Genomic DNA, 22951 nt, shown 5'->3' on the forward strand with positions numbered 1-22951 from the left:
TTGAATCGCCTAGCTGCTAGAGGACTCCCAGGTTCACTGGCTCCTCCTGGGAGCTGTGCTGCCTGCCCTACTGAGGTGTACAATGAGCCACCTGAAGCTTCTCGAGGAAAGTACCCTTGTTCCTGAAGGAAGGGGGACTTGTGGGCAAGGACACCTCAGCTGTAGTAGAAGCTGGCATGGTCTCAGGGTAGGTGGCAGTCACACAGATGCTCTGCAGGGCGACCTTGAGCAGTCAGGTCCATGTGCTTTGATCAGAGGGTGGGTGTCATGGGGATCAGGAGCCCAGAGCCTATTTCAGCAGGCCCTCTGGATGAATATTGCATGGGGCTTGTTGAAGGTGGCATGCTTCATCTGCCATTTTGTGTGACGGCAGGGGTTTAGGGCTCTGTGGAGAAGTCATGCTTATTCAGGCACTGAGGCCTTTGCAAAGGGGCTCTGACACACAGAGACCTCCAGGAGTTCCAGAGGCACACCCAGAATCCTGAGAGTATATCTTCGTTGGTAGACCAGAACACATGCACTCAGCCCCACATTGAATCCCCTGGCCACACATGGCTTTCAGAGAGACAGACGCCCACAGGCACTTGAAACTAATTTCCTATGCTCCTGGTGACAGATAGATGTCCAGTCATATGTAAGGGATCAAGATAGTTGGGGCTCAGATCCAGAACTTCCCCCAGAGAACCATGGGCATCAGTATTGTTCAGCGAGAACGAGGCAACACATCTGAAGCCTGCCTGTGCTTTCTGTCCCCTTGTCAGGTGACGTTGCCAGGTATGACTGCCTGTCACCCAGGATACAAAGCCCTGCCCGTGAGGTGGTGATTCAAGGTGCAAAGGAGTCCAAAAGAAGTGTGGAGGGCCCAGGTTGCTACCTCTACTCTTTGGATCACTGAGCATGGAATGCCTTCAGCTGCCCCAAGATATGTCATGGATTTACAGTTTCCTGGGACTGCCTGAGTAGCTGTAAGTTTACATGGACTGTTCTTGCTGAGAAGCCTAGGAGCTCTGAGTTCCCCCAGCTGCTCGGGGACTCCCAGGTCACTTGCTCCTTCTGGGGGCTGGCCTTCCTTCCTGGCTAAAGTGTACAGCAAACCAGCAGGTGCTCAGATTGATGATGGCACCCTCACATGTGTTCCCTGGAAAATCTAAACAAAATGAGTGAGAAATTGATATCATCTCCTCATCGAAACAAGGTCTAGCATGTTGTCTCCTCTGGGGCTAAGGGCAGGACTAGTTAGAAGTGTGGGCAGCTTCAGTTGTGTCACACACATGCATAGAGCACTGGGGTCACCACCACTTTCGAGGCTCCTGTCAGAGGGTGGGCATGTACAGATGTTTGAGCAGTCTTGGAATGAGAGCTTCATGGTGAATGCCACTGAGGAACAGAAGAGGCTTGTCCAATGGCGATAGTAGTCACAGTAGATCCTGGCCTAGTCCCATTGAGCTCTTGACTTGAAAAGGCACATTTCATCCTGGTTCCTGCTATGAGTGCACTAGTTGGGGCTGTGCTGATGTGGAAGCTGAAGCAAGGAAACTTCTATGATTTCTGATTGGAGCCCCAGGTCAGATCTGAGGCCCTTGCCATTGCAGCCCTTTTGGTTGGTGAGATTCCTGAGTGGCCTGTGTACTGTAACGGTTGCAGGGACCTCGTGGAACGTTGGCAGGGGTGAAAGGAAATAGGCCTAGTTTCTTGGCAGTTCCTGTATTGCAACTCCTGTCACAGTGTTGAGTCTTGCAGGACACTGTGGACTGTGAGGTGATCCTAGCCATACATTCCTCCTGTGGGTTGGCCAGAGGCCCAGAGAAGAATGGTTGTGCAGGTGAGGAAAGGTGCAGTCTGATTTCCTGGGACAATCTGTCCCCTGAGATTCAGGCACTGTTTTTGTGTTTGCAATAATATGTGCTGTGGTCCTTTTGGAGCTGCTCGTGGCTGGGTGCAGATGACAGGGCATTGCTGTGGCTTGGGAGGCTCGGTAATAGTGACCTTTGTGGCCTTGCTGGCCCGATGCCAGAAAAAGGTCTTTCAAACTGTATCTTTGGTGCCTTGAAGAGTTGCAGTAACGAGCCTAGGAGCCAGCCTTCTGGGTGGTAATACAGTATGTGCACATGCCCCTCAGCCTCCCTTTAGCCCTTGGGACTGGAATTTGCAAGGTGTGTGAGTTCATGAAGAATGGGGCCAACAAGACGGCCCGGATCCCACCCAGGTGTTCACGACCCTGGCAGTGACATATCACCCTTGGAAGACCATGGTTGTGGTAGAGATCCGGCATTGGTTGGCATAGCAAGCTGCTTCAGTGTAGTAGCCATTGGCTCCCCTGACATGAAGGTGGGAAACCTGGCAAATCCAAGGTCTTCCCCTGCCTGTTTTTCTGGAGTCTTCCTGGAAGCAGCCTTAGTGATCTGTGAGCGCTTGGTGGTCTTGCGTGATGGAGACAAGCTGCCAGGTGGAATGGCATGGTGTTGCCATAATCCAAGCCACCTTCTTCCTGTGGATCTTGCTGAGTGCTGATTGTCTTTGTGTGAGTAGAGCCCCTGGAGGCTTCTGATGTGGGTGAGTCACCCTTGGGGGCAGGAGGAGTTCAATTTCAACCAAGTCTTGCATTATGGGAGCTTTCTCTAGGGTGTGGTTGGTGCCCAGGGCCCTGCAGGCTGTGGATCTGAGCATAATCTGGCCAGGAAAGGGGCCCCATTTCTGTGGGAGTGACCCCTGGATCCTGGTACCTGAGGATGACCACCTCTTGTCTTGCACTTTCCAGCAGAGCCCCAGAGATTGACTGGACTAATTGCACAGGAAGAGGCACATGCCCTGTATTCTGTTGCTCTGCAAGGGTATGGTGGGGTGTATCTGGCCCAAGGCCAAGTTAACTACACTCTAGGCCTTCAGAAAGTATCCTTGTTCAGGGAGGAGGTGGGACTTGCGGCAAGAACACCTGAGCTGTTATCATAGCTGGGGTAGTCTCAGGGTAAGGGACATTCACACAGATGCTCCACAAGGGGACTTTACGTGGTCAGGTTCCTGTGCTTTGGTCAGACGCCATGGGTCATGTAGATCAGGAGCCCAGTGTAACCCCTCAGTGTCAACCCCTCAGTGTAATTTTGCACAGTGTTTTGTCGGAGGGTGGGAGTTCAGGTCTCCATGGAGAAGACGTGCATGTTCAGACACCAAGGCCTTTGCACGGGGGCTCTGAAACACGGAAATACATGGAAAGAGTTCCAGAGGGACCCAGAATCCTGAGAGCACATCCTTATTGGTACACTAGAACACGAGTACTCATACCCACATCTAGTCTCCCCACACGCTTGCACACTCAGTCAGACAGACATCCACGGTCACATGAACCTAACTTTCTGCACTCGTGCCAACACAAAGGTATCCAGTCGTACGTAAGGGATACTACAGTTGGGAAGCAGAAAAGGCCTTCCCTCAGGGAACCATGGGCATCGATATTGCTTAGTGAGAAGCTGGGTACACATCTGAAGCCTGCCTGTACTTTCTGTTCCTTTGTCAGGTGAAGTTTCCAAGTACGAGTGTCCGTCACTCAGGAAACGGAGCCCCGCTCATGAGATGTTGACTCGAGGTGTTGGGAAGTCTGGTGAGAAGTGTGGTGGGCCCAGGTTGCTGCCACTGCTGTTTGGATCATCGAGCACGGTACGCCTTCCCCTGCCCCAAGATGTGTCATGGATTTTGACTTTCCTGGGACTGCCTAAGTGGCTGTACGTATGGAGGGACCGTTCCTCTTGCTGAGAAGACTGGGAGCTCTGAGTTCCCCCAACTGCTGGAGGACTCCCAGGTCACTGGCTCTTCCTGGGAGTGGCCCTGCCTGCCCTGCAGAGGTGGGCAGCAAGCCAGCACGTGCTCGGATCGATGATGACACCCTCACATGCATTCCTTGGAAAATCTGAACAAAATGAGTGAGAACTCACTACCGTCTCCTCATCGAAACTGAGGTCCAGCACGTTGCCTCCCTTGGGGTTAAGGGTGGGACTGGTTAGCAGTGAATGCATCTCCGACTGTGTCACACACATGCATGGAAGAGCCAGATCACTACCATTTGTGAGGCTCCCGTCTGAGGGTGGGCCGTGTACAGATGCTGGAGTGGCTCTTGGAATGCGAGATCTGTGGTGAAGGGCACTGGAGCATAGAGGCATCTGGCTTGTCCAGTGGTGGCAGGAGTCAACAGTAGATCCTGGCTGAGCTCTTGAGCTGTTCACTCGAAAAGGTTCGTTTCCTCCCAGTTCATGCTGCGAGTGCGCTCATTGGGGCAGTGGTGATTTGAAATCTGAAGCGAGGAAGCTTCTGTGGTTTCTTATCAGAGCCCCAGGTCAGATCTGAGGCCTTCGCCATTGCGGCCCTTGGGTTAATGAGATTCCTGGGTGCCCTGTGGGCTGCAGCGGTTGCAAGGACCTGGGGGAATGGTGTCAGGGGCAAAAGGCAATAGGCCTCGTTTCTGCCCTTGGCATTTCCTGTATTGCAACTTCTATCACAGTCCTTGAGTCTTGGAGGCTGCCATGGACTGTGCTGTGGTTCTAGGCTTGCATTCCTCCTGCGATTGACCTGAGGCCTAGAGCAGAATGGTTGTGCAAGTGAGGAAAGGTGCAGTGTGATTTCCTGGGAAGCTTTCTCCCCTGAGGCTGCAGGCACTCTCGTTTTTTTCAGTGATACATACTGTGATCCTTTTGGAGCTGGCCTAGGCTGGGTACAGAGAGGAGGGCATTGCTGGTGCCTGGGAGGCTCAGTGATAGGTGACCTTTGTGGCCTTGGTGGCCTGCTGCCAGAAAAAGGACTCTACAAGCTTATCTTTGGTGCCTTGAAGAATTGCAGTAACAGAGGCCAAGGAACCAGCCCTGTCAGCAGTAATGAGGTGTGTGCACATGCCCCTTGGCCCTCCTGTGGTCCTTGGGTCTGTAATTTGCCAAGTGCATGAGTTCCTAGGATGGAGCCAGCCAGACAGCCCAGATGGCACTCAGGTGTTCACCACCTTGGCAGTGAAGTAGCTGCCTTTGAGCCCTGTGGTTGTGGTAGATATTGGCATTGGTTGACATACCAAGGCTGCCTCAGTGTAGTAGCCAGTGGCTCCCCTGGCACTATGGTGGTGAAATGCTGTTGCTGAGTCGTGAATGACACAAGGATTCTTGGCCTTCCAGAGGAGAGGAATTCAGTCCAGGCCAGGTGATGAAGCTTAATCGCTTAGAGTTTTTCTGTGATAAAGTTTTATTAAAGTATAAAAGAGAGAGCAAAACTTCTGATATAGACATCGAAATGAGTAGAAAGAGTGCCCCCCTTCTAGTCTTTAGCAGGAAATTATATATCTAATAGCAGGCTGTTAATTAGAGAAAAGGAAATATCTCAAAACTCAGAGAACACCACCAGGCCCCTCACCCACAACTTGCACCTTGAAGGAACCTTGGCACAATGTGAGTCAGCATGGGCCATAAAAGGATTGTCATGAATTTTGAAGAAAGGCAGGTTTCCAAGGAAATACATAGTCTTATTAATGTAGATTACATGCATGTATGCATGCTAAGTCACTTCAGAAGTGTCTGACTCTGTGCGACCCTATGGACAGCAGCCCCCCAGGCTCCTCTGTCCACAGGATTCTCTAGCCAAGAATACTGGAGTGGGTTGCCATTTCCTTCTCATAATTTAGATTAGAAGAACAATTATATGAGTAAAACATACTCATTTGCTGAGCCATTATAGGTTCTGAATCTTAGGAGGAACTGACTTAAAGACACTTCAGTTCACTTCAGTTCAGTCACTCAGGCATGTCCAACTCTTTATGACCCAATGGACTGCAGCACGCCAGGCCTCCCTGTCCGTGACCAACTCCTGGAGTTTACTCAAACTCATGTCCATTGAGTCAGTGATGCCATCCCATCCTCTGTCGTCCCCTTCTTCTCCTACCTTCAATCTTTCCCAGCTTCAGGGTCTTTTCAAAGGAGTCAGTGCTTCACTTCAGGTGGCCAAAGTATTGGAGTTTCAGCTTCAGCATCAGTCCTTGCAATGAATATTCAGGCCTGATTTCCTTTAGGATGGACTGGTTTGATCTCCTTACTGTCCAAGGGACTCTCAAGGGTCTTCTCCAACAGCACAGTTTAAAAGCATCAATTCTTTGGGGCTCAGCTTTCTTTATAGTCCAACTCTCACATCCATACATGACTATTGGGAAAAACATAGCTTTGACTAGATGGACCTTTGTTGGCAAAGTAATGTCTCTTGTTTTTTATAAGCTGTCTAAGTTGGTCATAAATTTTCTTCCAAGAAGCAAGTGTCTTTTAATTTGATGGCTGCAGTCACCATCTGCAGTTATTTTGGGCCCCTCCCAAGAAAAGTCTGTCACCATTTCCCCATCTATTTCCCATGAAGTGATGGGACCAGATGCCATGATATTAATTTTCTGAATGTTGAGTTTGAAGCCAACTTTTTCACTCTCTTCTTTCACTTTGCTCAAGAGGCTCTTTAGGTTTTCTTAGCTTTCTGCCATCAGGGTGGTATTATTTGCATATTTGAGATTATTGATATTTCTCCTGGCAATCTTGATTCCAGCTTGTGCTTCACCCAGTCCAGCATTTCTCATGATGTACTCTGCATGTAAGTTAAATAAGTAGGGTGACAACATGCAGCTTTGACATACTCCTTTTCTGATTTGGAACTAGTCTGTTCCATGCCGAGTTCTAACAGTTGCTTCTTGACCTACATACAGATTTCTCAGGAAGCAGGTCAGGTGGTCTGGTATTCTCATCTCTTGAAGAATTTTCCAGAGTTTGTTGGGATCCACACAGTAAAACACTTTGGCATAGTCAATAAAGCAGAAGTAGATGTTTTTTGGGAACTCTTTTGCTTTTTTGATGATCCAACGAATGTTGCCAATTTGATCTCTAGTTCCTATGCCTTTTCTAAATGCAGCTTAAGTTCACACTTCTCATACTGTTGAAGCCTGGCTTGGAGAATTTTGAGCATTACTTTGCTAGCGTGTGAGATGAGTGCAATTGTGTGGTAGTTTGAGCATTCTTTGACATTGCCTTTCTTTGGGATTGGAATGAAAACTGACCTTTTCCAGTCCTGTGGCCGCTGCTAAGCTGTCCAGATTTGCTGACATATTGAGTGCAGCACTTTCACAGCATCATTTTTCAGGATTTGAAATAGCTCAACTGGAATTCCATCACCTCCACTAGCTTTGTTCATAGTGATGCTTCCTAAGGCCCCCCTTGACTTTGAATTCCAGGATGTCTGGCTCTAGGTGAGTGATCACACCATTGTAATTATCCAGGTCATGAAGATCTCTTTTATATAGTTCTTCTGTGTATTCTTGTCACCTCTTCTTAATATCTTCTGCTTCTGTTAAGTCTATACCATTTTTGTTCTTTATTGTGTTCATCTTTGCAAGAAATGTTCCCTTGGTATCTCTAATTTTCTTGAACAGGTCTCTAGTCTTTCACATTCTATTGTTTTACTCTATTTCCCTCTATTTCTTTGCACTGATCACTGAGGAAGGCTTTCTTATCTCTCCTTGCTATTCTTCGGAAATCTGCATCTAAATGAGTATATCTTTACTTTTCTCCTTTGCCTTTCACTTCTGTTCTTTCCACAGCTATTTGTAAGACCTTCTCAGACAACCATTTTGCCTTTTTGCATTTCTTTTTCTTGGGGATGGTCTTGATCACTGCCTCCTATACAATGAAATGAACCTCTGTCCATAGTTCTTCAGGCACTCTGTCTATCAGATTTAATCCCTTGAATCTATTTGTTACTTCTACTGTATAATTGTAAGGGATTTGATTTAGGTCATACCTGAGTGGTCTAGTTGTTTTCCGTACTTTATTCAATTTAAGTCTGAATTTGGCAATAAGGAGTTCATGATCTGAGCCACAATCAGCTCCCACTCTTGATTTTGCTGACTATATAGAGATTCTCCATCTTTGGCTGCAAAAAATATAATCAAATTTCAGTATTGACCATCTGGTGATGGCCATGTGAAGACAGACAGAATGGAGAATAAATACATAGTTCATTAACATAGCTTAAGAAAAATGTTTCCACGAGTAATGCCCTTTAGTTAGCTCAAAGTTTGAGGAAAGTTAAGTTCATGTGGAACCAGTTATTGTCATGGCAACATAGAATTTCAAAAGAAACCTTTTAATTTTGTGTAGAGAAGGGAAAAAAATATGACATCTGTAGTTTTGTTTCCTCCTGGTACTTAGTAGAGAGATAAAAAGTGTCTGACACTTGCAGCCTATTTCCTCCATTTGGGGACCCCTAGCCTTCCTGTCTTTTCTTGCTTAGGGAAAGGGGCATTGTTTTCATTACATAACTGCTTCCAAGCTGATAAGAAGCGTCATCCCTAAATTGAAGAGTCAACATATTCTGCTAACCCTCATATTGAGGGTTTGTGATCCAGGGGCCCCAAGTAGTAGTTGCAGGAAGCTGCTGCAGTTGCAGGAGTTTGAGCAACCGTTTGTAACTTAAAAGCCTTCATGCAGCTAGAAACAAATCCCATTACACAGTTACAGATGCAGGGAGCAAACAGCAAAAACAGAACAATCAGCAAAGTTAAAAGTCACATTATGTCCGTAGATGAGGTACAAAGTGTTGCACTAGTCCATCTTATGATTGTTTGATGTCATCAGATTAAGAACAGGCATCACATATGGTTGTTGTTGTCGAAGGTATTCACAGGTGGAGATGCCTACCATGGGAAGCCTTCCACTGATGAAGAGGGGAGCACTCTGAAGACCCAGCAGCTAGACCTATTGTGGAATGCAACGTAGAGTGAGCCCAGGAAAGGAAGGCATTATCTTGAGGACCAAATGGCAGACTCAGGACTTTCGGAGTCAGCATAAGCAGGCACACATAGATTATCAGGCCCATCCGAAGAGTACTAAGAAAGAGCATAGAAAGTAAAGGCATAAAATGACATCACTTAGTTCTGGTATGGATGCCACCTCTTAACTCTAGTTTGGCGCATCCACAAATCAATTCTAGGCACTTTGACAGCTGTGAGAGAAGAAAGAATAACCTGGTAAAGGCCTTCCCGGAGGGGCTTGAGGGATCCGCGCCCTACCCCAACCCCCGCCCTGATCCCAAAGTCTTTATCAGGACCTTGGTTCCTGGCTGGAACAATGGTGTGCTTGACGCAGAGGCTGGGTCAGGAGTCACCTCCCAATATTTTTTAAACGTCTGTTGAAAAGCTGAAAGCTGAGTTACATAGTTGGTCAATTCCAAGGCTTTAGGAAAACTCTAATGTAAACCCTTAAGAATTTTCCATTTAGCAATTTTAGGAATTATTAATTGTCCATCCTTGGACTGTAACCATGCTTTATCAGTAATCTTTACTTCTCTTTTTTATATACTTCTCTTTTTTATATCTTTCTAATTCTTTCTCAGAATATTGTGGTTTTGCCTATTGAACAAATGTTGAATGTGTCCAGATCAAAGGCATCTGCAGGGGTTTCATAAAGTGCCACCTTTATGGCTTGACAGTCAACCAGCTGATTACCCTCACAGGAGATCATATACTAGATCCTGTTCAGTAGACCAGGCCTAGGCCCATTCAGCCCAGTGAGCTCTTGGCTTGAAAAGGTGTGTTTCATCCCAGTTTCATCTGCAAGTGGGCTAGTTGGGGCTGTGCTGATGCGGAAGCTGAAGCGTGGAATATTCTGTGGTTTCTAATTGGAGACTCAGGTCAGATATGAGGCCCTCACTGTTGAGGTCCTTTGGTTTAGTAATATTCCTGAGTGCCTGTGGGCTGCAGCAGTAGCGGGACCTAGTGGAACAGTGGCAGTGGCGAAAAGCAATAGGCCTCCTTTCTGCCCTTGGCAGTTGCTGTATTGCAACTCCTGTCACAGTACATGAGTCCTGAAGGCCACCGTGGACTGTGCAGTGGCCCTAGGCATGTATTTCTCCTGCAGGATGGCCAGAGGCCTACAGCAGAATGGTTGTGCAGGTGAGGAATGGTGCAGTATGATTGCATGGGACAATCTGTCCCCTGAGGCTGCAGGCACTGTCATTGTGGTTCTTACGATATGTACTGTGGTCCTTTTGTAGCTGCCGTCAGCTGGGTACAGAGGAGAGGGCATTACTGCTGTTTGGTGGGCTCAGTCACAGGTAACGCTTGAGGCCTTGGTGGCGCAATGCAAGAAGGACTCTTCAAGCATATCTTTGATACCTTGAAGAGTTGAACCAAATGAGGCCAAGGAGCCAGCCCTGTGGGTGGTAATGCAGTGTGTGCCCATGCCGCTTGGCCCCCATTTGGCTGCTAGAGCTGGAATTTGCAAGATGTATGAGTTCCTAAATGATGGGGCCAGCCAGACAGCACACGTGGCATCCAGGTGTTCACCACACTCGTAGTGAAGTATTGACCTTGGAGGCCCGTGGTTGTGGTAGAAATTTGGAATCGGTTGGCATAACAAGGCTTCCTCAGTGTAGTAGCCAGTGGCTCCCATCACACTAGAGCAGAGGATCTGGAACATTCAAGGTTATCCCCTGGCTTTTATAAATTCTGCCTGGTGATCTGTGAGCACTCAGTGGTTTTACCATGGCAGAAAAGAGGTGCACAGCCGAATAGAGTGATGTTGCCATAAATAAAGCCTGCCTTCTTCCTGTGGGTCTTCCTGGGTGCTGATTGGCCCTGTGTGAGCAGAGCCATTGAGGCTTCAGATGTGCGTGAGTCGCCCTTTGGGGCAGGAGGAGTTCAATTTCGACCAAGCCCTGCATTTTGCGAGCTTTTCCCATAGGGTGTGGTAGGCAACCAGAGCCCTGCAGGTAGTGGATCTGAGGATAATCTGGCCCGGAAATGGGTCCCGTTTCTGTGAGAGCAACTACTGGATCCTGGTACCTGAAGAAGACCAGGTCCCATCTTGCACTTTTCGGTGGAGGCCCAGACAATGATTGGACTGACTGTGCATGAAGAGATGTGTGCCCTGATTTTGTTCTTCAATGGTGCGATGGGCCATATCTGCCCCAGGGCCAACTTCACCATCAGTTCAGTTCAGTCGCTCAGTTGAGTTCGACTCTTTTCGACCCCATGAATTGCAGCATGCCAGGCCTCCCTGTCCATCATAAACTCTTGGAATAACACAAACTCATATTCATCGAGTTGGTGATGCCATCCAGCCATCTCATCCTCTGTCGTCCCCTTCTCCTCCTGCAACCAATCCCTCCCAGCATCAGGGTCTTTACAATCAGTCAATTCTTTGCATGAGGTGGCCATACTATTGGAGTTTCAGCTTCAATATCAGTCCTTCCAATGAACACCCAGGACTGATTTCCTTTAATGGTCTGATTGGATCACCTTGCAGTCCAAGGGACTCTCAAGAGTCTTCTCCAACACCATAGTTCAAAAGCATCAATTCTTCAGTGCTCAGCTTTCTTCACAGTCCAGCTCTCACATCCGTACATGACCACTGGAAAAACCATAGCCTTGACTAGATGGACCCTTGTTGGCAAAGTAATGTCTCTGCTTTTGAATATGCTGTCAAGGTTGGCCATAACTTTCCTTCCAAGGAGTAAGCGTCTTTTAATTTCATGGCTGCAGTCACCATCTGCAGTGATTTGGGAGCTCAAAAAAATAAAGTCTGACACTGTTTCCACTGTTTCCCCATCTATTTCCCATGAAGTGATGGGACCAGATTCCATGATCTTAGTTTTCTGAAGGTTGACCTTTAAGCCATCTTTTTCACTCTCCTCTTTCACTTTCATCAAGAATCTTTTTAGTTTTTCTTCACTTTCTGCCATAACAGTGGTGTCATCTGCATATCTGAGGTTATTGATATTTCTCCCAACAGTCTTGATTCCAGCTTGTGCTTCATCCAGCCAGTGTTTCTCATGATGTACTCTGCATATAAGTTAAATAAGCAGGGTGACAATATACAGCCTTAAGGTATTCCTGTTCTATTTGGAACCAGTCTGTTGTTCCATGTCCAGTTCTAACTGTTGCTTCCTGACCTGCATACAGGGTTCTCAAGAGGCAGGTCAGGTAGTCTGGTATTCCCATCTCTTTCAGAATTTTCCCACAGTTTATTGTGATCCACGCAGTCAAACGCTTTGGCATAGTCAGTAAAGCAGAAATAGATGTTTTTCTGGAACTCTCTTACTTTTTCCATGATCCAATGACTGTTGGCAATTTGATCTCTGGTTCCTCTGCCTTTTCTAAAACCAGCTTGAACACCTGGAAGTTCATGGTTCACGTATTGCTAAAGCCTGGCTTGGAGAATTTTAAGCATTACTTTACTCGCGTATGAGATGAGTTCAATTGTGTGGTAGTTTGAGCCTTCTTTGATATCGCCTTTCTTTGGGATTGGAATGAAAACTGACCTTTTCCAGTCCTGTGGTCACTGCTGAATTGTCCAGATTTGCTGGCATATTGAGTGTAGCACTTTCACAGCATCATCTTTCAGGATTTGAAATAGCTCAGCTGGACTTCCATCACCTCCACTAGCTTTGTTTATAGTGATGCTTCCTAAGGCCCACTTGACTTCACATTCCATGATGTCTGGCTCTAGGTGAGTGATCATACCATCGTGATTATCTGGGTCATGAAGATCTTTTTTGTACAGTTCTTCTATGTATTCTTGCCACCTCTTCATAATATCTTCTGCTTCTGTTAACTCCATACCATTTCTGTCCTTTATCAAGCCCATCTTTGCATGAAATTGTTCCCTTGGTATCTCTAATTTTCTTGAAGAGATCTCTAATCTTTCCCATTCTAGTGGTTTCCTCTATTTCTTTGCATTGTTCAGCGAGGAAGGCTTTCTTATCTCTCCTTGCTATTCTTTGGAACTCTGCATTCAAATGGGAATATCTTTCCTTTTCTCCTTTGCTTTTCACTTCTCTTCTTTTCACAGCTATTTGTAAGGCCTCCTCAGACAGCCATTTTGCTTTTTTGCATTTATTTTCCATGGGGATCATCCTGATCCCTGTCTCCTGTACAATGTCATGAACCTCCTTGACTTCCTACTTTTGCATTCCAGTCTCCTAAAATGAAAAGGACATCTTTTTGGGTGTTAGTTCTAAAAGGTCTTGTAGGTCTTCATAGAACTGTTCAACTTTAGCTTCTTCATTGTTACTGGTCAGGGCATAGGCTTGGATTACTGTGATATTGAATGGTTTGCCTTGGAAATGAAAAGAGATCGTTCTGTTGTTTTTGAGATTGTATCCAAGTACTGCATTTTGGACTCTCTTGTTGACCATGATGGCTACTCCATTTCTTCTAAGGGATTCCTGCCCACAGTAGTAGATATAATGGTCATCTGAGTTAAATTCACTCATTCCAGTCCATTTTAGTTTGCTGATTCCTAGAATGTCGATGTTCACTCTTAACATCTCCTGTTTGAAGACTTCCAATTTGCCTTGATTCATGGACCTATCATTCCAGGTTCCTATGCAATATTGCTCTTTACAGATTGTACCTTGCTTCTGTCACCAGTCACATCCACAACTGGGTATTGTTTTTGCTTTGGTTCCATCCCTTCATTCTTTCTGGAGTTATTTCTCCACTGATCTCCAGTAGCATATTGGGCACCTACCAACCTGGGGAGTTCCTCTTTCAGTATCCTGTCTTTTCGCCTTTTCATACTGTTCACGGGGTTCTCAAGGCAAGAATACTGAAGTGGTTTGCCATTCCCTTCTCCAGTGGACCACATTCTGTCAGACCTCTCCACCATGACCCATCCATCTTGGGTGGCCCCACACAGCATGGCTTAGTTTCATTGAGTTAGACAAAGCTGTGGTCTGTGTGATCAGATTGGCTAGTTTTCTGTGATTAAGGTTTCAGTGTGTCTGCCCTCTGATGCCCTCTCACAATACCTACCATCTTACTTGGCTTTCTTTTACCTTGGACGTGGGTTATCTCTTCATGGCTGCTCCTTACCTTGGATGAGGTTGCCCCTCCTGACCTTGAATGTGGAGTAGCTCCTGTCCGCCCTCCTGCCCATGCAGCCGCTGCTCCTCGGATGTGTGGTAGCTCCTCCCGGCCGCCACCCCTGACCTCAGACATGGGGTAGCTCCTCTAGGCCGCTCCTGCACCATCACAGCCTGGTGCTCTCAGTCGCCGCCCCTGACCTTGGGCATGGGGTAGGTCCTCTCGGCCACACTTCTGCACAGTCCATCACAGCCACCATTCTTCTGTTGGTTAAAGGAAGCCGCCGTGCTTCTGTTCCACTCCCATAATGCAAGAAGTTTAAACAGTCACTTTGGACGTGGGGTATCTCTTCACGGCTGCTCCAGCACAGTGTAGCTGCTGCTCCTTACCTTGGACTAGGGGTGTCTCCTCAAGGCCGCCCCCCTGACTTTGAATGTGGAGTAGCTCCTCTCAGCCCTCGGCCACTGCTCCTTGGTGGTTATCTGGGAAAGTTTCCTTGTTCAGGGAAGATATGAGACTTGTGACAAGGACCTCTGAGCTGTAGTAGTAGCTGGCATAGTCTCAGGGTACGTGGAATTCACACAGATGCTCAGCAAGGCGAACTTGGGTGGTCAGGTCCCTGCGCTTTGGTCAAAGGGCATGGAGATTGGGAGCCCAGAACTTCTGTCAACAGCCCTTCGGTGAAATTTTGCATGGGGCTGGAGGAAGGTGCCAGGCGTCATCCCCCATTTTGTGGGAGGGTGGGAGGTCAGGGCTTCGTGGAGATGGCAGGCATGTTCAGACACCAAGGTCTTTGCACTTGGGCTCTGAGACACGGAAATACCTGGAATGAGTTCCCCTGGCACACCTATAATGCTGAGAGCACATCTTTGTTGGTACACCAGAACAAGGCACTCAGCAGCACATCAAATGGCCTGCACCCTTGCACACTCAGGCAGACAGACACCCACAGGCACTTGAACCTAAAAACTGCACTCTTTTGATAGATATATATCCAGTCGTCCGTACGATCGATACAGTTGGGTTGCAGATACAGGCCTTCCCTCAGGGAACCATGGGCATTGATACTGCTTAGCGAGAAGCTGGGTACACATCTGAAGCCTGCCTGTGCTTTCTGTCCCCTTGTCAGGTGAAGTTCCCAAGTACGAGTGTCCGTCACACAAGAAACAGAGCCCCACTCGTGAGGTGGTGACTCGAGGTGCTAAGGAGTCCGGTGAGAAGTGTGGCGGGCCCAGGTTGCTGCCACTGCTTTTTGGATCACTGAGCACGGTACGCCTTCCCCTGCCCCAAGACGTGTCATGAATTTCAGCTTTCCTGGGACTGCCTGAGTGGCTGTACATATGGAGGGACCGTTCCTCTTGCTGAGAAGCCTGAGGACTCTGAGTTCCCCTGGCTGCTGGAGGACTTCCAGGTCACTGGCTCTTCCTGGGAGCGGCCCTGCCTCCCCTGCAGAGGTGGGCAGTAAGCCAGCACGTGCTCGGATCGATGATGACACCCTCACATGCATTCCTTGGAAAATCTGAACAAAATGAGTGAGAACTCACTACCGTCTCCTCATCGAAACTGAGGTCCAGCACGTTGCCTCCCTTGGGGTTAAGGGCGGGACTGGTTAGCAGTGAAGGCATCTCTGACTGTGTCACACACACGCATGGAGGAGCCAGGTCACCACCATTTGCGAGGCTCCCGTCTGAGGGTGGGCTGTGTACAGATGTTGGAGTGGTTCTTGTAATGCGAGGTCTATGGTGAAGGGCACTGAGGAGCATAGAGGCATCTGGCTTGTCCAGTGGTGGCAGGAGTCGCAGTAGATCCTGGTCTCGGACAATTGAGCTTTTGGCTTGAAAATGTTCATTTCTTCCTGGTTACTGCTGCAAGTGTGCTTGTTGGGTCAGTGACGATGTGGAATCTGAAACAAGGATGCTTCTGTGGCTTCTGATTGGCGCCCCAGGTCAGATCTGAGGCACTTGCTGTTGGGGCCCTTTGAGTTGGTGAGATTCCTGTGTGCCCTCTGTCCTGCAGCAGTTGCAGGTTCCTATGGGAACGGTGGCAGTTGTGCAAGGCAATAGGCCTTGTTTCTGCCCTTGGAAGTTCCTGAATTGCAACTGGTGTCACAGTGTTTGAGTCTTGGAGGCCGCCGTGGACTGTGAAGTGATCCCAGGCCTGCATTTCTCCTGCAGGTTGGCCAGAGGCCTAGAGCAGAATGGTTGTGCAGGTGAGGAAAAGTGCAGTATGATTTCCTGGGACAATATGTCTGCTGAGGCTGCAGGCACTGTTGTTTTTTCAGTGATACATACTGTGGTCCTTTTGGAGCTGTCTTTGGCTGGTACAAAGGAGAGGGCGTTGCTGGTGCTTGGGATGCTCGGTGATAGGTGACCTCTGTGGCCTTGGTGACCAGCTGCCAGTAGAAGGACTCTCCAAACGTATCTTTGGTGCCTTGAAGCGTTGCAGTAACAGAAGCCAAGGAGCCAGCCCTGTGGGTGGTAATGCAGTGTGTGCACATGCCCCTTGGCTGCCATTTGGGCCCTGACCCTGGAATTAACAAGGTGTGTGAGTTCTTAAAGGTTGGGGTCAAGCAGACAGCCCTGATGACACCCAGGTTTTCTCCACCCTGGCAATGAAGCATCAACCTTGGAGGTCCATGGTTGTGGTAGAGATTGGTCATTGGTTGGCATACCAGCGCTGCCTCAGTGTAGGAGCCAGCAGCTCCCCTGGCACTATGGCAGAAACCTGGCACATCCAAGGCCTTCCCCTGGCAGGTCTTCTGAAGTCTTCCTGGAAGCCACCTTGGTGATCTATGAGCCCTCGGTCATGTTGCATAGCTGAGACATGGCAGAAAGGCGTGATGTTGCCCTAGTCAAAGCCCACCTTCTTCCTGTGGGTCTTGTTGGGTGCTCATTGTCCCTGTGTGTGCTGAGGCCCTGGAGGCTTCTGATATGGGTGAGTCATCTTTTGGGTCAGGAGGAGTTCAATTTGGACCAAGCCCTGCATTTTGGAAGCTTTCTCTAGGGTGCGGTCAGTACCCAGGGCCCTGCACGCTGTGGATCTGAGGATAATCTGGCCAGGAAAGGGGTCCCATTTCTGTGGGAGTGACCCTTGAATCCTGGTACCTGAGGAAGACCAGAGCCCATCTTGCACTTTCCAGCAGAGGCCGGACAGTGATTGAACTGACTGTGCAGGAAGAGATGCATGCCCTAAATTATTTTGTTCTTCAAGGGTGTGGTGGGCCATATCTGCCCTAGCAAGTTCACCATACTATGTGGTTTTATGGGAAAGTTTCCTTATTAGGGTAGGAGGTAGGACTTGTGACAAGGACCCCTGAGCTGTAGTAGTAGCTGGGGTAGTCTCAGGGTGCGTGGCATTCACACAGTTGCTTGGCAAGGCGACCTTGGGTGGTTAGGTCGCTGTGCTTTCGCCAGAATGCCTGGGGCATGGAGATTCGGAGCCCAGAACCTATGTATATAGCTCCTCAGTGAAATTTTGCATGGGGCTTGAGGAGGGTGCCAAGCGTCATCCCCCATTTTGTGGGTGGGAGGTCAGGGCTTCATTGAGACGGGACGTGTGTTCAGACCTTTGCATGCAGGCTCTGAGACCTGGAGACACCCAGAAGGAGTTTCCGAGGTAGCCCTAAAGTGCCGAGAGTGCATCCTTTTTGGTATGCCAGAACACAGGCACTCAGGTCCACATCAAATTCCACGCCCCCCTGATCGGTTGGACATACACCCACAGGCACTAGAACCTAATAACTGAACTCTTTTGACAGATAGGTATCCAGTTGTCTATACAGGATCAACACACTTGGCTTGGAGATACAGGCCTTCCCCCATGAAGCATGAGCATTGATCTCGCTCAGTGAGAGACCGCGTACACATCTGAAGCCTGCCTGTCCTTTCTGTCTCCTTGTCAGGTGAAGTTGCCAGGCATGACTGTCCGTCACCCAGGAGACGAAGCCCCGCCAATGAGGCGGTGAATCGAGGTGCAGGGGAGTCTGACGAGAAATGTGGTGGGCCCAGGTTGCTGCCAGTTCTTTTGGAATCACCAAGCACATGGTACGCCTTCCCCTGCCTCAAGACATGTCATGGATTTCAGGTTTCCTGGGACTGCCTGAGTGACTGTACATATGGAGGGACAGTTCTTGCTGAGAAGCCTGGGGGATCTGAGTCCCCTGGCTGCTGGAGGACTCCCAGGTCACTGGCTCCTCCTGGGAGCGGCCCTGCCTGCCCTGCAGAGGTAGGCAGCAAGCCAGCACGTGCTCGGATCGATGATGACACCCTCACATGCATTCCTTGGAAAATCTGAACAAAATGAGTGAGAACTCACTACCGTCTCCTCATCGAAACTGAGGTCCAGCACGTTGCCTCCCTTGGGGTTAAGGGTGGGACTGGTTAGCAGTGAGGGCATCTCTGCCTGTGTCACACACACGCATGGAGAAGCCAGGTCACCACCATTTGCGAGGCCCCCATCTGAGGGTGGGTCGTGTACAGATGTTGGAGTGGCTGTTGGAATGCGAGGTCCGTGGTGCAGGGCACTGAGGAGCATAGAGGAATCCAGCTTGTCCAGTGGTGGCAGGAGTCACAGTAGATCCTGGCTGAGCTCTTGAGCTCTTGACTCAGAAATGTGTGTTTCCTCCCAGTTCATGCAGCAAGTGCACTAACTGGGGCTCTGGTGATGTCAATTCTGAAGCAAGGAAGTTTCTGTGGTTTGTGATTGGAGCCCCAGGTCAGATCTGAGGCCCTTGCCATTGTGGCCCTTTGGGTTGCTGAGATTCCCGAGTGCCGTGTGGGCTGCAGAGGCTGCAGAGACGTAGGGAAAGGTGGCGCTTGTGAAAGTTAATAGGCCCCATTTCTGCCCTTAGCAGTGCCTGAATTGCAACTCCTGTCACATGCTTGAGTCTTGGAGATCACCATGGACTATGCTGTGGTCTTAGGCCTGCATTTCTCTTGCAGGTTGGCCAGAGGCCCAGAGAAGAATGTTTGTGCAGGTGAGGAAAAGTGCAGTGTGATTCCCTAGGATATGTCCGCTGAGGCTTGCAGGCACTGTTGTTCTGTTTTCAGTGATACAGTGTGGTCCTTTTGGAGCTGATCGTGGCTGGGTACAGAGGACAGGGCATTGCTGGTGCTTGGGAGCGTCGATGATAGTGACCTTTGTGGCCTTGGTGGCCTGATGCCAGAAAAAGGTCTTTCAAACTGTATCTTTGGTACCTTGAAGAGTTGCAATAACTAAGCCTAGGAGCCAGCACTCTGGGTGGTAATAAGGTATGTGCACATGCCCATTGGCGCCACCCCCCCCCCTTTAGCCCTTGGGACTGGAATTTGCAAGGTGTGTGAGTTCATGAAGAATGGGGCCAACAAGACGGCCCGGATCCCACCCAGGTGTTCACGACCCTGGCAGTGACATATCACCCTTGGAAGACCATGGTTGTGGTAGAGATCCGGCATTGGTTGGCATACCAAGCTGCTTCAGTGTAGTAGCCATTGGCTCCCCTGATATGATGGTGGGAAACCTGGCAAATCCAAGATCTTCCCCTGCCTGTTTTTCTGGAGTCTTCCTGGAAGCAGCCTTAGTGATCTGTGAGCGCTTGGTGGTCTTGGGTAGTGGAGATGAGCTGCCAGGCGGAATGGCATGGTGTTACCATACTCAAAGCCACCTTCTTCCTATGGGTCTTGCTGAGTGCTGATTGTCCCTGTGTGAGTAAAGCCCCTGGAGGCTTCTGATGTGGGTGAGTCACCCTTGGGGGCAGGAGGAGTTCAATTTGGACCAAGTCTTGCTTTGTGGAGGTGATGGAATTCCAGTTGAGTTATTTCAAATCCTGAAAGGTGATGCTGTGAAAGTGCTTCACTCAATATGCCAGCAAATTTGGAAAACTGAGCAGTGGCCACAGGACTGGAAAAGGTCAGTTTTCATTCCAGTCCCAAAGAAAGGCAATGCCAAAGAATGCTCAGACTACCGCACAGTTGCACTCATCTCACACACTAGTAAAGTAATGCTCAAAATTCTCCAAGCCAGGCTTCAGCAATACGTGAACCGTGAACTTCCAGATGTTCAAGCTGGTTTTAGAAAAGGCAGAGGAACCAGAGATCATATTGGCAACATCTGCTGGATCATGGAAAAAGCAAGAGAGTTCCAGAAAAACATCTGTTTCTGCTTTATTGACTATGCCAAAGAGTTTGACTGTGTGGATCACAATAAACTATGGGAAAATTCTGAAAGAGATGGGAATACCAGACCACCTGACCTGCCTCTTGAGAAATCTGTATGCAGGTCAGGAAGCAACAGTTCGAACTGGGCATGGAGCAACAGACTGGTTCCAAATAAGAAAGGAGTACATCAGGGCTGTATATTGTCACCCACTTATTTAACTTATAAAGAGTACATCATGAGAAACACTGGGCTGGAGGAAACACAAGCTGAAATCAAGATTGCCGGGAGAAATATCAATAACCTCAGATATGCAGATGACACCACCCTTATGGCAGAAAGTGAAAAAGAACTAAAAAGCCTCTTGATGAAAGTGAAAGAGGCGAGTGAAAAAGTTTGCTTAAAGCTCAACATTGAGAAAACTAAGATCATGGCATCCAGTACCATCACTTCATAGCAAGTAGATGGGGAAACAGTGGAAACAGTGTCAGACTTTATTTTTTTGGGCTCCAAAATCACAGCAGATAGTGATTGCAGCCATGAAATTAAAAGACGCTTACTCCTTAGAAGGAAAGTTATGACCAACCTAGACAGCATATTAAAAAGCAGAGACATTACTTTACCAACAAAGGTCCGTCTTGTCAAGGCTATGGTTTTTCCAGTGGTCATGTATGTATGTCAGAGTTGGATTATAAAGAAATCTGAGTGCTGAAAATTGATGCTTTTGAACTTTGGTGTTGGAGAAGACTCTTGAGAGTCCCTTGGACTGCAAGGAGATCTAACCAGTCCATCATAAAGGAGATCAGTCCAGGGTGTTCATTGGAAGGGCTGAAGTGAAGCTTAAACTCCAATCCTTTTGCCACCTGATGCGAAGAGCTGACTTATTGAAAATGACCCTGATGCTGGGCAAGATTGAGGGCTGGAGGAGAAGGAGATGACAGAGGATGAGATAGTTGGATGGCATCACTGATTCAATGGACATAGGTTTGGGTGGACTCTGGGAGTTGGTGATGGAAAGCGAGTTGTGGCATGCTGTGGTTCATGGAGTTGCAAAGAGTCACGACTGAGCGACTGAACTGAAATGAACTTGCTTTATTGGATTTTTCTCTAGGTTGTGGTTGGTACCCAGGGACCTGCAGGCTGTGGATGAGGATAATCTGGCCAGGAAAGGGGCCCTGTTTCTGTGGGAGTGACCCCTCGATCCTAGTACCTTAGGATGACCACCTCTTGTCTTGCAGTTTCCAGCAGAGCCCAGACTGATTGGACAGGAAGAGGTGCATGCCCTGTATTCTTTTGCTCTGTGAGGGTATTGTGGGCTATATCTGGCCCACGGCAAAGTTAACCACACTGTAGGCCTTTTCTGGAAAAGTCTCCTTGTTCAGGGAGGAGGTAGGACTTGTGGCAAGGAGACCTGAGCTGTAATAGTAGCTGGAGTAGTCTCAGCATAAGGGACATTCACACAGCTGCTCCGAAAGGGAACGTTGGGCGGTCAGGTTCTTGTGCTTTGGTCAGACGGCATGGGTCATGTAGATCAAGAGCCCAGAGCCTATGTCAACCCCTTGGTGTAATTTTGCATGGTGTTGGAGGAAGGTCACAGGGGTCATCCCCCATTTTGTGGGAGGGTGGGAGTTCAGGTCTCCATGGATATGACGTGCGTGTTCAGACACCAAGGCCTTTGCACAGGGATTCTGAAACACGGAAATACACGAAAAGAGTTCCAGAGGCACACTGAGAATCCTGAGAGCACATTCTTATTGGTACACTAGAACACAAGTACTCAGACCGACATCAAGTTCCCCTACATACTTCCACACTCAGTCAGACAGACATCCACGGTCACATGAACCTAACTTTCTGCATTCGTGCCAACACATAGGTGTCCAGTCGTACATAAGGGATACTATGGTTGGGAAGCAGAAAAGCCCTTCCCTCAGGGAACCATGGGCATTGATACTGCTTAGCGAGGAGGTGGGTACACATCTGAAGCCTGCCTGTGCTTTCTGTCCCCTTGTCAGGTCAAGTTGCCTAATATGACTGCCTATCACCCAGGAGATGAAGCCATGCCAGTGAGGCAGTTACTTGAGGTGCGGAGGAGTCCAGCGAGAAGTGTGGCGGGCACAGGTTGCTGCTACTGCTTTTTGGATCACCCAGCACGGTACGGCTTCTCCTGCCCCAAGACGTGTCGTGAATTTCAGGTTTCCTGGGACTGCCTGAGTGGTTGTACGTATAGAGGGACCGTTCCTCTTGCTGAGAAGCCTGAGGGCTCTGAGTTCCCCTGGCTGCTGGAGGACTCCCGGGTCACTGGCTCCTCCTGGGAGCAGCCCTTCCTGCCGTGAGGAGGTGGGCAGCAAGCCAGCACGTGCTCGGATCGATGATGACACCCTCACATGCATTCCTTGGAAAATCTGAACAAAATGAGTGAGAACTCACTACCGTCTCCTCGTCGAAACTGAGGTCCAGCACGTTGCCTCCCTTGGGGTTAAGGGTGGGACTGGTTAGCAGTGAGGGCGTCTCCGACTGTGTCACACACACGCGTGGAGGAGCCAGGTCACCACCATTTGCGAGGCTCCCGTCTGAGGGTGGGCCATGTACAGATATTCTAGTGGCCCTCTTGGAATACAAGGTCCATGTAAAGGCACTGAGGAGCATAGAGCCATCTGGCTTGTCCAGTGGTGGTAGGTGTCGCAGTAGATCCTAGCCTCAGACAGTTGACGTCTTAGCTTGGAAAGGTGCATTTTGTCCTGATTCCTGCTGCAGATGCACTAATTGGGGCTCTGGTGATGTCGATTCTAAAGCAATGAAGCTTCTGTGGTTTGTGATTGGAGCCCCAGGTCAGGTCTGAGGCCCTCGCCGTTGCATCCCTTTGGGTTGCTGAGATTCCTGAGTGCCATGTGGGCTGCAGTGGCTGCAGAGACCTGGGGGAATGGTGGCAGTTGTGAAAGTTAATAGGCCCATTTC

General features: G+C 48.8%; 1 protein-coding gene and 5 non-coding genes across 8 annotated transcripts in view; all 6 read left to right on the forward strand.

The window, feature by feature from the left end:
- Window positions 1-22951, forward strand: part of LOC109575459 (uncharacterized) — a 234718-nt gene that overhangs the window by 66312 nt on the left and 145455 nt on the right. For all 3 annotated transcript variants that reach the window (XM_070775957.1, XM_070775956.1, XM_070775958.1), the window contains 5 exons: window positions 762-965; window positions 3512-3651; window positions 14991-15130; window positions 17763-17904; window positions 22009-22148. In XM_070775957.1, coding sequence (XP_070632058.1) covers window positions 762-765 — 4 coding nt within the window. In that variant the 3' untranslated portion in view covers window positions 766-965; window positions 3512-3651; window positions 14991-15130; window positions 17763-17904; window positions 22009-22148. The remainder of the gene's footprint in view (window positions 1-761; window positions 966-3511; window positions 3652-14990; window positions 15131-17762; window positions 17905-22008; window positions 22149-22951) is intronic.
- Window positions 1108-1199, forward strand: LOC139178437 (small nucleolar RNA SNORD116). Its single transcript, XR_011562834.1, has one exon. It is a non-coding gene; the product is annotated as a small nucleolar RNA SNORD116 (small nucleolar RNA).
- On the forward strand, window positions 3862-3954 carry LOC139178395 (small nucleolar RNA SNORD116). The gene has a single exon (XR_011562794.1). It is a non-coding gene; the product is annotated as a small nucleolar RNA SNORD116 (small nucleolar RNA).
- LOC139178396 (small nucleolar RNA SNORD116) lies at window positions 15341-15433 on the forward strand. The gene has a single exon (XR_011562795.1). It is a non-coding gene; the product is annotated as a small nucleolar RNA SNORD116 (small nucleolar RNA).
- On the forward strand, window positions 18111-18203 carry LOC139178397 (small nucleolar RNA SNORD116). Its single transcript, XR_011562796.1, has one exon. It is a non-coding gene; the product is annotated as a small nucleolar RNA SNORD116 (small nucleolar RNA).
- LOC139178432 (small nucleolar RNA SNORD116) lies at window positions 22359-22451 on the forward strand. Its single transcript, XR_011562829.1, has one exon. It is a non-coding gene; the product is annotated as a small nucleolar RNA SNORD116 (small nucleolar RNA).

The sequence above is a fragment of the Bos indicus genome, chromosome 21 (assembly GCF_029378745.1).
Source record: "Bos indicus isolate NIAB-ARS_2022 breed Sahiwal x Tharparkar chromosome 21, NIAB-ARS_B.indTharparkar_mat_pri_1.0, whole genome shotgun sequence".
NCBI classification, from domain to species: Eukaryota; Metazoa; Chordata; class Mammalia; order Artiodactyla; family Bovidae; genus Bos; species Bos indicus.